The 14,084-nt window shown below is 37.1% G+C and overlaps 1 protein-coding gene across 9 annotated transcripts in view; it reads left to right on the plus strand.

The window, feature by feature from the left end:
* Positions 1-14,084, plus strand: part of MCM8 (minichromosome maintenance 8 homologous recombination repair factor) — a 59,504-nt gene that overhangs the window by 23,261 nt on the left and 22,159 nt on the right. For all 9 annotated transcript variants that reach the window (XM_070247433.1, XM_070247430.1, XM_070247431.1 and 6 more), the window contains 5 exons: positions 4,528-4,669; positions 9,063-9,258; positions 10,895-11,114; positions 11,414-11,623; positions 12,356-12,432. In XM_070247433.1, the coding sequence (XP_070103534.1) occupies positions 4,528-4,669; positions 9,063-9,258; positions 10,895-11,114; positions 11,414-11,623; positions 12,356-12,432 (845 nt within the window). The remainder of the gene's footprint in view (positions 1-4,527; positions 4,670-9,062; positions 9,259-10,894; positions 11,115-11,413; positions 11,624-12,355; positions 12,433-14,084) is intronic.

Here is a 14,084-nt window from a genome sequence, read left to right on the forward strand (position 1 = left end):
GGCCTACCCCAGGCCAATTGAATTAAGAGTCTCTGGGTTAGGGTCCTAGTGTCTGTGTGTAGAAACCTCCATAGGTGATTCTGATGTGCAGTCAGGATTGAGAACTGCTTTGATCTAGTCGTACTGTAAACCCACTGTCCTTCGTGACAGAGTGATTCTTTATTTCCTGTGATTGAGTATTAAGCCAGTCATTTTAATTCCTAATCTGACATTTAATCCATGTTTCCATATTTTGTTCCTAACTGGACATACTTTTTAGAAAAAAAATTCTGTTCTGTGCCCTTGCTACAAGCCTGACAACTAAGGCACAGAGTACTCAGTTGTAGGCGAAACAAAGTTGATGATAAAAATGATGAAAAATAAAAAATAGCCAGGATATGCATGCAAAGGGTGCATGTGGGGATCTGAATTGTTACAGAGTTCTTTTCTGTCCTTTGTAGCATTGTGTGTCTGTGACTTTTGCATTGCAGTCACGGGTTGCTGAAGGACACGGATATGTTCTGAGAAAGGCGTCACTAGGTGGCTTCGTCATTGGGCCAACATCATAGACTGCCCTTCCACAGCCTAGGTAGCATAGCCTACCACACACCTAGGCTCTATGTACTACTCTTAGAGGACCAACGTCATATACATGGTCCATTGTTGACTGAAACGTCATTATGTGGTACATGACTATTGAGTTTCTCTCTCTTTATTACTCATCACCTTTGGAATTGATCACAACAATATTAAAGCTGCTTATTCTGAACTGAATATCAAAGATGTTGCTTTCGTGGGTCACTATCATCTCTAAAAATAGGTACCCTAAAAAGGAAGAGCCAAATAAATGAGGTTACCAGTGGGAAGAATATAAGAGCCTTGGAAACTAGAAAGTGGCTGCAACAAACCAATCAGCACATGAAAACCTCAAACAACAGTAATTAGAAGTAAAATAGGAGCTCAGTATTGGCCTGATAATAAAAATTATAGCTGCCACTTAATTTGGCATCTACTAAATTGCGAGCACCATAATTTCATGATTTCACTCAATCTGCGTAACATGAGGTAGGTGGCATTCATGTTTTACAGATGAGGAAATGGAGGCTTTCCCAGAGGTCGCCTTAGATCACACAGATTGTTGCTAACTTCAGAACCTGTTCTCTCTCTTTTTTTTAATGTATGTAATTTTTTATATTGTACATAATATTTTTATATATCTTTTTTTCTGGGGAGAGGCTCCATAGATGTCATAAGCTCCTTTAAGGGGTTCCTAGTGAAAAGAAACTCTAAGAACCATTAAAACTCCTCAGTGAGTTCAGTGCATTTATTGTGAAGAACAAAGTCACTCTGAGATAGTTTGGCGAATCAATTGAATGAATAAATGTGGAAAACCTAGATAGATAAGTAAAATTCTGATTCAACTAACATATCAAGTTCCCATTATATACCAGCCATACAGATTATATAGTACTGTTTCTCAATGTAGAATAATATAGGAACACCTTGTAAGAATTGTTGTGTATAGCCAATGTGATAAATTGTTTTTTATTATAAAGTTATCCTTATGAGCTATGTGCAAGTAGAAAACTTGATGTAACCTCATGCTGATAGCTCTTTTTAAGTATTAAACTGAAAACATAGAAATTAAAATGTTTAAAATGAATAACATTAATTTTAATGTAACAAAGAATATTATTTTGCTGAGCCTAAATCATCATCATTAATAGAGCACAGATTTATTTTAGTTTGGGATACCTGTATTGCTAAGTGATGATTCAATTTTCCCACTAGTTTTCTCTATTATAGTTTTTTTTTTTAAGTGAGGAAGATTGGCCCTGAGCTAACATCTCTTGCCAATCTTCCTCTTTTTGCTTGAGGAAAATTGTTCCTGAACTAACATCTGTGCCAGTCTTCCTCTGTTTTGTGTGTGGGATGCTGCCACAGCATGGCTTGACGAGTGGTGCATAGGTTCTCATCCAGGATCAAACCCACGAACCCTGGGCCACCAAAGCAAAGCAGGCAAACTTAACCACTACACCACTGGGCCAGCCCCTATTATAATTTTTTTAAAACCTTTGTTCCAGAATCAAGCAGTCACAATGTTTGACCTTTCCCTGGCATGTATGCATCATTTGTTTGTTTCTATTCTTTACTGTGGCCCAGGGGAATTTAAGTTTTCTAGTTTGGCTCCAACTCAGTTATAAACGCAAACAAAAACATGGGCATTCAAATCAGGTGGAAGTATTATATAGTGGTCTTCCCTGTGAACCAAAGTATGGTTATATTAATTTTTAAATTATTTTTGAAATGAAATTTCAGAAATAAAGGTTTTTGATGAGAAATCACAAGATAATCAAGAATATGTTAGTGAGTCACCAGGGATTTGAGAAGCAAAGGTTAAGAGCTTGGGGGTTTAGAATAGCTCAGACCTGGAGTTTCATCCAACTAAAAACGTTCAAGCTGAGTACCCTTAGGCAAGATGCTTAACCTCCCCAAGCCTCAGTTTTGTTACCTGAAAATTGTATGTAGAAATATTACTATGCCTTTCAGGGTTGTTAAAATTTTTATGAGGTGACCTGTGTAAATGCTTAGCATAATGTATGGAATGAACCAAACACACAAAAAATAGTAGTTGCTGTGATGATGAAGAGAGAAGCATAATGATTAAGGGAGCATCTGAGAGGGAAAATGCAAGAAAATGGTAGACTATAAATGGCCATTTAAAAAAACAACACAAACATAGATGTGCTAGCTAGCTGTTCCATATTTTCTGTTAAGAAAGATAAATCAGGGGCCAGCCTGGTGGCATAGTGGTTAAGTTCATGCATCTCCTTCGGTGGCCTGGAGTTCATGGGTTTGGATACTGGACACGGACCTACACACCACTCATCAAGCCATGCTGTGGCAACATCCCACATACAAAAAAATAGAGGAAGATTGGCACAGATGTTAGCTCAGGGACAATCTTCCTCAAGCAAAAAGAGGAAGATTGGCAAGAGATGTTAGCTCAGGGCCAATCTTCCTCACCAAAAAAAACGAAAAGAAAAGAAAAAGAATAGTATTATTTTTAAAAAATACAGTTATGTCGCTTAACAATGGGGATACATTGTGAGAAACGTGTCATTAGGTGAGTTTTTCGTTATGCAAACTTCATAGAGTGCATTTACAGAAACCTAGATGGTATAGCCTGCTACACTCCTAGGCTCTATGGTACTAATCTTATGGGACCACCTTCGTATATGTGGTCCCTCATTGACCAAAATGTTGTTACGCAGCACATGACTGTAGTGTATGATAGGTGGATGCATGGTTTAACTCCAAAGTGTCTGATTATCTGTAAAATAAAATCTTATAATTTAATTTATACATTATCCTTACAGTATATAAAACTTCATTTTGCTCTCTTACTCCTTTTTTATTTAAGAAATGCATCTTGGCAGATAATGGTTCCAAAATACATTCAATGATACTGAAAAAGTTTTAATACCAAGAAATGACATTGGAAATTTTTCATACCTGGAATAATGCCTTTAAAACCCCTGGCTCAATTTAAAAATAGAAGCTGTAATATTAGTGGAAATAAAATGTTGTAAATAATGGAGGGTATGGCATGTGAGTCTGCTAGCCCCACTAAGCCAGGGTTTTTGAAAATTAGCTAACACTGACAATTGAGTCATTTACTTTATAATCCCATTTTCCTCTGACCATTTGGTAAACCATTGTGCTCTCAGACTAACAAATAAGGAATTACCAGTAACAAAAATAATGATCACTCCTGTTGATAAGCCAGTGCCAGAGGGTCACTTGGGTCATGCACTGCACAAGTCCAGAGCTCACTGTAGATCACATGTGAGTGCTGTCTCCTGGAGTTGGGCAGTGTGCAGCCATGTACAGCGGCCTCACATTGGACACTTAGTATGTGCCAGGTACCAGGTTAAGTGCCTCAGATGCATCTCATTTATTCCTAAGAGCAATATGTGAGAAAACATCTGAAGCCGAGGCTCAGAGAGATCTGAGAACAGCACCGCCAGTACATGGTGAGCCAGGAGTAAAACAGGTCTGCCTGACTCCAGAGGTCCATGCTTTTAACTGTTGTGCTACTTAACTACCTTGACCTGCTGTAGCTTATTTACCCAGAAGGTGAGCATCATTGAGCCATTTTATTACCTGAAGTTTAAAAAAGCACTGGAGCCTTTGAAATTAAAATGACTACTGACGTTTTTACTATTTGAACTTGAACATGAAGCATAAAATGGAATTGTCTAGTGTATTCACATGACCACAGACATCAGCGTCAGGCTGCCTGGGCTTGATTGAATCCAGACTTCGCACCTTCATGGCTGTGAGTCACTCACTCTCTCCTGGCACTGGCTTCTACATCAGTAAACAGGGATGTATTGATACCTTCCTCTTACCGTGGTGGTGAAGATTATACAGTAAAGCACTTAGGGCAATACCTGACATATAGGTACCATTTGTGAGCAATTACTAGTAGCTATTATTTCCCTTTAACTTTGGCTGATTGTCTTAAACTTTTTGCTTCCTTAGGCAGTATGCAACATTGCTCCACGTGGCGTGTATGTTTGTGGTAATACCACGACCACCTCTGGTCTGACTGTAACTCTTTCAAAAGATAGCTCCTCTGGAGATTTTGCTTTGGAAGCTGGTGCCCTGGTACTTGGTGACCAAGGTAAGAGACCAAAGGGAATAGTGGTAATTCTGGGGCTTATGTTTTCTTTTTTAAGACTTTTCCTTTCTAAATGATTTTTTTACATTCTGTTCAAAAGGCATTTGGACAGCACTGTCCCAAAACAGTGAGTTGAGAATAAGTGCCAGAAAAAAATCACTAGAAATACAGTACTGTCCTTTTTATTTGTACTGCAGAATTGAAACTGGTACTTAATGTCATTCATTTTCTGAATCTTGCAGCAGATGCAATTATATGTAAAAATTAAATAATCAGGTCAGATAGTTATATAGCTCCCTACACTTCCCGTTTCATACCACCCATCACATTTGTGATCATTGTTTTAAAGCCTTATAGTAAGTTCCGTGTGGGGTGGGATTTGGTTATCTTGTTGACTGCCATATTCCTATTACCTAGTGCATAGGTGCACAGTGAATACTTGTTACATACATTACTGATACTTAGTTCAGAAGAGTTCTAGATGCCTTGGAACTGAAAAGAAGGTAAATGTTATCCTTTGCTCTCAGAGGACTTGCCATCAGAGTGTAGAGCTGTTACTTTAGAATTAGAAGTTTTGCTATATTTTAACTTATCTCATTGGGGTGTTTTTAGGATTTGACTGATTGTTTATAAGAAATCCAATTGGAGGGCTCAGTAAGAAGAGATCTCCAGTTGGGCTTTGCTACCTAAGTTTCTCTTTGTGATGCTGTAACTCTATTGAAAAAACATGTTCTTACACATGTGTCAGGCAGTGTCCAGATTCCAGGCCAATTAAGGTCATTCATTCCTTCCAGTTTGGCAGGGACCTCCGCATTTCTAAATCCAGTACCTGTCAGCCACGTCTGACACAGCTGATCACTGCCCCCTCCATGAAATACTTTATCTCCTTGGTTTCCAGTACACTGCAGTCTTCTGGTTTTCTCCTTACTCATTCAATATTCCTTCTCAGTCTTTGCTTGTTTTTCATCTCTCCACTTCTTCATTTCTTCACTGCTTGGCACCTCAGGGTGCTTAGTCTTCCCACCTTTTCTCTTCTCGGTCTGTACTCACCTTCATGGTGGTTTTTTTTTTTTTCAAAAACCCTCTTCTTCTTCTTTTTTTTTAAATTATATATAGCCTTTCCAGCTTTTTAAAAAAATTTTTTAACCCTGAGCTAACATCTGTCACCAATCCTCCTCTTTTTTTTTTCCTCCTCAAAGCCCTAGTACATAGTTGTATATTCTAGTTGAAAGTCCTTCTACTACTTCTGTATGAACCGCTGCCACAGCATGGCTGCTGACAGATGAGCGGTGTGCTTCCGCGTACCTGCGAATGGAACCCAGGCTGCTGAAGTGGAGCGCACCGAACTTTAACTGCTAGGCCATCAGGGCTGGCTCACCTGCATAGTGATTTTATCTAGTCTCATGGCTTTACCTACCTATATGCTGAAAATCTCCAAATTTATATTTCTTCTCTCTTTAGCTCCAGACACATACTTCTTATTGCCTATGCAGTGTCTCCACAACTTTCTCAATCTTAACATGTCTTTTCTGTGCTATATCCGGCATGCCTACAACATAGTGCTGATATACATAAAAGGTATTCAGTACATATTTGCTGAATGAATAAATTCAACAGACATTTATCTGGTTATCATATAGCTCATTAGAAATGACAGTACTTTTGCTAAGTTACTGGGTGAAGAAATGATAAGAGGAGGATACTCATTGTTAAACTATCAGGTTTTCCATTAATGAGAAGTTGAGGGGGACATGGGGTTTAGCTATAGAGATAACTAATGGGATTTAAGATGGAGAATGTTAGGAGCCCACTCCCATCTCTTTCAAAAATAGGTAGGTAAGCCAAGCACTAGGATGGTGAAAGGAGCACTGTTAAAATATGAAAGATTATTAGTTGGCAGAGACCGAATTCTAGAAACAAATAACAGGGTCCTGCTGAAATCTTTACTGAAGATTTATAGGGATAAAAGGAGAACTATAGCTGTTTTATAATATTTCTTTTCTTTAATATCTGATGAAATGACCAAAAAATTGTTTTTCAGAAAATGACAAGATGTTTAAACTTTATGCTTTAAAACCAGGGGTCTGCAACTTTAGTCCACAGGTCAACCCAGCCTTCAACGTATTTTAGCACAGTCCACAAGCCAAAATGGCTCTTATATTTTTAAAGGATTGTAAAGAACAGCCAAAAAAACCAAGAACATGTGACAGACTATATGTGACCCACAAAATGTACAGTATTTTCATCTGCCCCTTTACAGAAAAAGTGTACCAACTCCTGCTTTAAACTTTGAAAAGTGACAGTAGAAGAAAGAAGTAGCTTGACTGTGTTCCTAGCCTATCCCCTCCTCTGAGAAACTGTACTAGTAATCTTGAGAATTTCCAGTAATACTGTCAATTTCAGAGAGGCATGGACTGACCTTGAGCTGGTGTGGCTTACTTTGTCGTAAAGTAGATATAGAGGGTTTAAACACAGCAAAGCCCTCTGGAGATGACCACCTAATTTCTTATGATATGAGGAAGAGGGGAGCAAAACTATTGCAAGGTAATGTCAAGGGTCTCTAGTAACCTGTGGATTAGACATAATGTACCTGGCACATAAAATGCCTTTGTCAGTGGTGGGTCTTCGTATTATGTTTAAAGAGGTTAAGTGGTTTCCCGACAGTTGTGCAGTCGATACCTGGTATTGCTGAGAACTGTACTTGAGTCTTCTAACTTTCGAGCCCATGCTTGTCTTCCCAAATCATGCTGCCCTACTTTTCCCAAAAAGCCCAGCTCAAATAGCACCTTTTATGTGAAGTTTTCCTAGCTTTTAACGTCCTCCTACCCCCAGAAAACTCATCTTGTATAATTAGGCATATTATGCTTGTTGAAATATACTATCTTGAATGTGTATATATCTTATCTCACCTATTTGAATTTAAGTCTTTAAGCTTTTTGAGGGTCACTGACATACCTTCTTCATTTCTGTAACCCCCACAACCATAGTGCCTTGCCTACAGAAAATGCTGAATGAGTAAATACATAAAAGTTAGTTAAACAAGACAAGTGTTTTATTTTCTGCAAAACAAGCAGAAATTCTCTACTGTGTGACATTTTGTAGTTTTAACTGCTGGAAACAAATGGAAATAATTTTTTTTTAAGATTTTATTTTTCCTTCTTCTCTCCAAAGCCCCTCGGTACATAGTTGTATATATGTTTAGTTGTGGGTCCTTCTGGTTGTGGGATGCCGCCTCAGCATGGCTTGATGAGTGGTGCTAGGTCTGCACCCAGGATCTGAACCTGATAAACCCTGGGCTGCTGAGGTGGAGCACACGAACTTAACCACTCAGTCACAGGACTGGCCCCAGGAAAGAATTTTTAATTTTTTAATTTTTTAATTTTTTATTGAGTTCATGCTAGTGTACTTCAATATGAGATTTCAGTTGTACATTATTTCTTGACTGTCACCACATAAGTGCTCCCCTTCACCCCTAGTGCCCCCAACCCCCTTTCCCCTAGTAACCACTGAACTGTTTTCTTTGTCCCAGTACTTGTTTATATTCCACATATGAGTGAAATCATCTGGTGTTTATCTTTCTCAGACTGGCTTATTTCACTTAGCATAATTCCCTCTGGGTCCTTCCATGTTATTGCAAATGGAATGAATTTATCTTTTTTCTGGCTGAGTAGTATTCCATTGTATATATATATACACCATATCTTCTTTATCCAATCATCAGTCGATGGGCACTTGGATTGCTTCCATGTCTTGGCTATTGTGAATAGTGCTGCAATGAACAGAGGGGTGCACATGTAACTTTGGATTGTTGATTTCAAGTTGTTTGGGTAGGTACCCAGTAGTGGGATAGCTGGGTCATATGGTAGGTCTATTTTTAGTTTTTTGAGGAATCCCCACACTGTTTTCCATAGTGGTTATACCAGTCTGCATTCCTACCAGCAGTGTGTGAGGGTTCCCTTCTCTCCACACCCTCTCCAACGTTTGTTATTTTTAGTCTTAGTGATTATAGCCATTTTAACAGCTATAAGGTGGTATCTTAGTGTCATTTTGATTTCCCTTTCCCTGATGATTAGCAATGTTGAACATCTTTTCATGTGTTTATTGGCCATCTGTATATCTTCTTTAAAAAAATGTTTGTTCATCTCCTCTGCCCACTTTTTGATTGGATTGTTTGCTTTTTTATTGTTCATTTGTGTGAGTTCCTTATATATTGTGGAGATTAACCCCTTATCAGATATGTGATTTGCAAATATTTTCTCCCAATTGGTGGATTGTCCCTTTGTTTTGATCCTAGTGCCGGAAATAATTTTTTATTGTAGGGTAACTTCCGTCTTGTAGGGTTTGAAACTTGACCAAAGGAACATTGTCTGTGTGTGTGATTTTACTGTGATTGTAGGTATCTGTGGAATAGACGAGTTTGATAAGATGGGGAATCAACATCAAGCCTTGTTAGAGGCCATGGAGCAGCAAAGTATTAGCCTTGCTAAGGCTGGCGTGGTCTGTAGCCTCCCTGCAAGGACTTCCATCGTTGCTGCTGCGAATCCTGTTGGAGGACACTACAACAAAGCCAAGACAGTCTCCGAGAATTTAAAGTAAGGCTCTGCAGGTATTCATCCCTTTAGTAGACCGAGTCCCTATAAATCTGTAAGAAAACTGAGGACATAAGGAATAGTTCACGGAAGTTACAAGTTTCCAATAAATGTCTGAAAATATGTTTGAATACTACAAATTAAAACAACAAAGTACCATTGATATCTACTAGATTGGCAAACATTTTAAATATTAATAATCATTATTGGCAAAGGAGTAGGGAAGTGAGTTCTCAATTTAGCATTTTGAAGGACAATTTGGCGTGTTTATCACTATTTTAAATGTGCATTCTGTTCCAGCCAATTCTACTTTTAGGAAGCGTACTCACAGAAATAGGCATACAAGTGCACAAAGATGTGTTTACAGGGTGGGTATTACAGCATTGTTTATCACTGCCAAAGACTGGAAACAACTTAAAATGCTCATCGATAGGGAAGTAGTTAAACTATAGAGTAAGACCCTACAGCGGAAAGTAGCAGTTACGAGAATGAAAGCAGCTTTGTGTATACTGACAGGGGAACATGTCTGTGCTTTTCTGTTAAGTGAAAAGAGCACATTACATACTTATATATGTGGTATGATCCCCCATTCCCCCCAAAAAATGTTTCTATTTGTATGCTTTATCTTCTAATTTCTATATAATTTCTATATACTGTATAATTTCTATATACTAATTTCTAACAGTTCTGTACAGGTTGGACAAAATGTATGGGAAGGAGAAAATAGATTCAAGTGACGCAAAAGTGAGAAAAACACAAAAGAATGCCTTGTATGAAGAATTGGAACCTAAAATTCCAGTGGAGGAAAAACCCTAATTTCCTAATGTCTACCTTTAATATAGAAATGGTACATAGTAAAGTACACAATTGTACTTTGAAGTTGTGGGTATTTCTGTACCAGCACTACCAAAAGAATCAGTCTATTAGTTTTTCTTAGTGAAATGATGAAGTGCTGTATTAGAAAGATCCTGTTGAACAAGGATCCAGGGGACTTGGATTTTGGTTTTTGGTGGTACCACTGGAACGTCGGTCAAATTCTTTAATTAGTCGGAATTTCAGCTTTTTTGTCTCAAATAGAGGAGTGATCTGATTGGTAGACTCAGAGAAGATGACTAAGTAGAATACAGCATTTTTATTTTAATGACTAATAGACATATGGATGCCCCTTTAAGAAAAACTTGTCTTTTTGCTTCTAAATGGGCATAGATGCTTTGAGGGACTCAATGTTTTGGTGAGACCAAAGATATAAAAGATAAAGAATTACCTGACTAGATAACCTCTTATGTATCATGTAGCATTCTAGCTTAAAAATTTACTGATCCTAAATCTTACATAGTGATATAGAATGTCAAGAAGAATTCAGTGGTTTTGATGGTGTGAGAAAGGGCATGTCCTTGACATACCAAAAGTCAGTACGTATAAGGCTGTGCACATGTTGAAAGGCATGTGGCTTAGTGTCTCTCTGGAGTTAGTGGGTGTATTGAATCCAAAAGCTATTGCTTGTTTTCTTAGCCTAGAGCTTGATTTTCTTTTTAAGTTCGACATGGAACTTGAATAGTAAACAATGAATAAACAGTTTTCTAGGTTTTTGTTTGTTTTGATTCCAATCACTGTTTTTTCTTTCTTTCACACCTCTTAGAATGGGGAGTGCCCTACTATCCAGATTTGATTTGGTCTTTATCCTGTTAGACACCCCAAATGAGGATCATGACCATTTGCTCTCTGAACACGTGATTGCAATTAGAGCTGGAAAGCAGAGAACTGTTAGCAGTGCCACAGTAGCTCGTATGAACAGTCAAGATCCAAATACTTCTGTCCTTGAAGTGGTTTCTGATAAACCATTATCAGAAAGACTAAAGGTATAAATGCTTCTTCTCCTTAATCGTTCAGTTTGCTTCTGTTTGAGCGTCAGTGTTGCTAGTTGTGGAACAGTAGTAATAAACTTTCATACCAAAACCTTTCATGTTATAAAACTAGAGTTTATGTAAACTTCAGTTGAAATCATCAAAGTCAACTAGACCGAGAGCTAGAGCTACAGTGTTTGGCTTATTTGGAGAGTCTTTTAGAATGTATTTATCTAAATAAGTTATTTTAGCAGAAAGATTTCATTTGCAACTAACTTATCCTTGTAATCTTGGGCCTTTTTATCATGCTCTAGGTGGTTCCTGGAGAAACAATAGATCCGATTCCCCACCAGCTGTTGAGAAAGTACGTTGGTTACGCTCGGCAGTATGTCTATCCCAGGCTCTCCACAGACGCGGCTCAAATTCTTCAGAATTTTTACCTTGAGCTCCGGAAACAGAGCCAGTGGTTTAACAGCTCACCAATCACTACTAGGCAGCTGGAATCTTTGATTCGTCTAACAGAGGTTTATTTATTTTAAGTTCATACTTTTTTGGCTTAAAAAGAGGGGCAGGGGATAATATGGTTTCTCTCAGTTTTTTGTACAATTGATTTGGTTTTTCTTCTATGCAACATTTTTTTTACCTTGAGTGACACTTTGGAGACTCCCAAAGTATGAAGAGTGGTTAGGTTAACTATGGATTTGGGGATTCAAAGTTGAGTATGTGGGAACATGGACTATGTCAAATAGCTTGAGTATTTGATTTGATCTACGACAGGTCCATAGGGACAGTGTTTTTCTGACAGCAGTAACATCTGTTCACAGCTATGGAATGTTCAGATAACTCCGGCAGTTAAAATTAGCTCGGTCAGATTTTGGGCCTTTTGCTTCTGAAATCTGATTAACGCCTCTTTGTTGTTTTAACAAACTAATTAAATTAGTTAGGCATGATTTCCTGAAAGTAAAAGCAAGGAAAAACCAAGTGTATTTCATAATCAAATCTTCCAAAATGAACACTCAGAAAGATGTTAGTAGATAAAAATAGGTTGTAACCCATATTTAAAATGAGTGATTATTGTCATAATCAAGTTTTCAGATTTGTTTTTTAATTATGATTTTTCATATTACAGCCCCCCAAAAAAGTCATTTTTTGTGTAAGATAAATAAATGAAATAAGCTTAGACGTACTATACCTGCTCAAACAATGTCGAATATGTTTATTTTTTGTTATCTGAAAATGGTTGTTTTCTTTCAAAGGCACGAGCAAGGTTGGAATTGAGAGAGGAAGCAACCAAAGAAGATGCTGAGGACATAGTTGAAATTATGAAACATAGGTAAGATGAAAATTTAAAATGCTGTTTTAAATGAAATACTGGTCATCTTTCCATCTCAAATTATATATTTAATTAGGCCAAGTAAAATTATTTTTATTTAATCATTTGATCACTTCTTTTTCTCTGAACAAATTGTACTTTCTTGGTTTAAAATATTCCTGTGTAAATAATCTTTACATTAAAAAAATTTTTCTTTGAATGGATAATATATTCACATGGTTGTAAAATCAATTAAAAAATACATACTTTTAGAAGGATTGTTCTGTTCCTAGTTACTATCCACCCTTCCTTTCCACCAAGACACCCATTACTTTCTTGTAAATATCATATGACTTACACTGTTCTGTACCTTTTTCTTAATTGAGATATAATTGACATATAACGTTATTAGTTTCAGGTGTACAACATAATGATTCAATATATGTATACACTGAAATGATCACCACAAGAAGTCTGGTTAACATCCATTACCACCCATAGTTAGAATTTTTTTTCCTTGTGATGAGAAGTTTTAAGATCGCTCTCTTAGCAACTTTCAAGTATACGGTATGGTGTTATTACTTATAGTTACCATCCTATACATTACATCCTCAGCACTTATTTTATAATTGGAAGTTTATACTTTTGGGCACATTCACCCATTTCACCCACCCCCCCAGCCCACCTCTGGGAACTGCCAATCTGTTCTTTTGTACCTTTTTTGTTAATTTGACAATCTATCCAGAAATCTTTCTTTACTAGGACATAGAGACTTCCTCCTTTTTTACAGCTACATAAAATTCTTTTGTTTAGCTACACCATAGTTTATTTGACCAGTCCCCCATTGCTGCGTACATGAGTATTTTCCATTCTTTTGCTGTTACAAACAATGCTGCAATGAGTAATCTGTAAGATACTTCATATGTGGGTAAGTGTTTCCCTGTATGAGAAATTCTCAGAAATGGTACTTTTGAGTCCAAGGGTAGATAAATAGGATTTTGACAAATATTGCTAATCTCTGTCCTCTGTGTTGTATGTCATTTGGTAGACCATGATTCCTAGAAACGAGAAAAGAAAAAAATTTATATTTTAACTGATCATATATGACTTAGAGTTTTTTTTTAATCAGTAAGAGCAAAAGCTGATTATTTTAGGTAGGTTTTCTTCTTTGAATTAAAAAAAATTTTTTTAATGGGTTCACCATTCATATGCTTCAAAATTCCAAAATTCAGAAAGTATACAGTGGAAAAAGTTTCCCGCTACCCTGTTTACCAGCTACCTGATTCTCCCTCTTGCCTCAGTGGCCACAAATATCAGTTTTTTGTGACTTTCAGATGTGAAATACACATCACACCTCTATCTGCATATTCTTTTTCTCTTCTTGTAGACAAATGGTAGCATACCATATACATTCTATAGTTTGCTTTTTTCACTTAAAATGCATCTTGGAGATCATACCACATCAGTGCCTAAAGAGTTTCCCTTTTATTTTTCACAAATGCACAGTATTCCATTGTGTGGATGTATCATAATTTAGAAATTAGCTCTTTTTAATTTGTTCTCACAGTGCTTAAAATGTAAATCTGTTAGGAATCTGTTTTCCCAAGGCCAAAAGTTGCTAATTTAGAGATGAAATTATTTTGTTCCGTAATTTCTATTTCTTCAAAAGGAGG

The sequence above is a fragment of the Equus caballus genome, chromosome 22 (genome assembly GCF_041296265.1).
Source record: "Equus caballus isolate H_3958 breed thoroughbred chromosome 22, TB-T2T, whole genome shotgun sequence".
In the NCBI taxonomy this organism is placed as follows: Eukaryota; Metazoa; Chordata; class Mammalia; order Perissodactyla; family Equidae; genus Equus; species Equus caballus.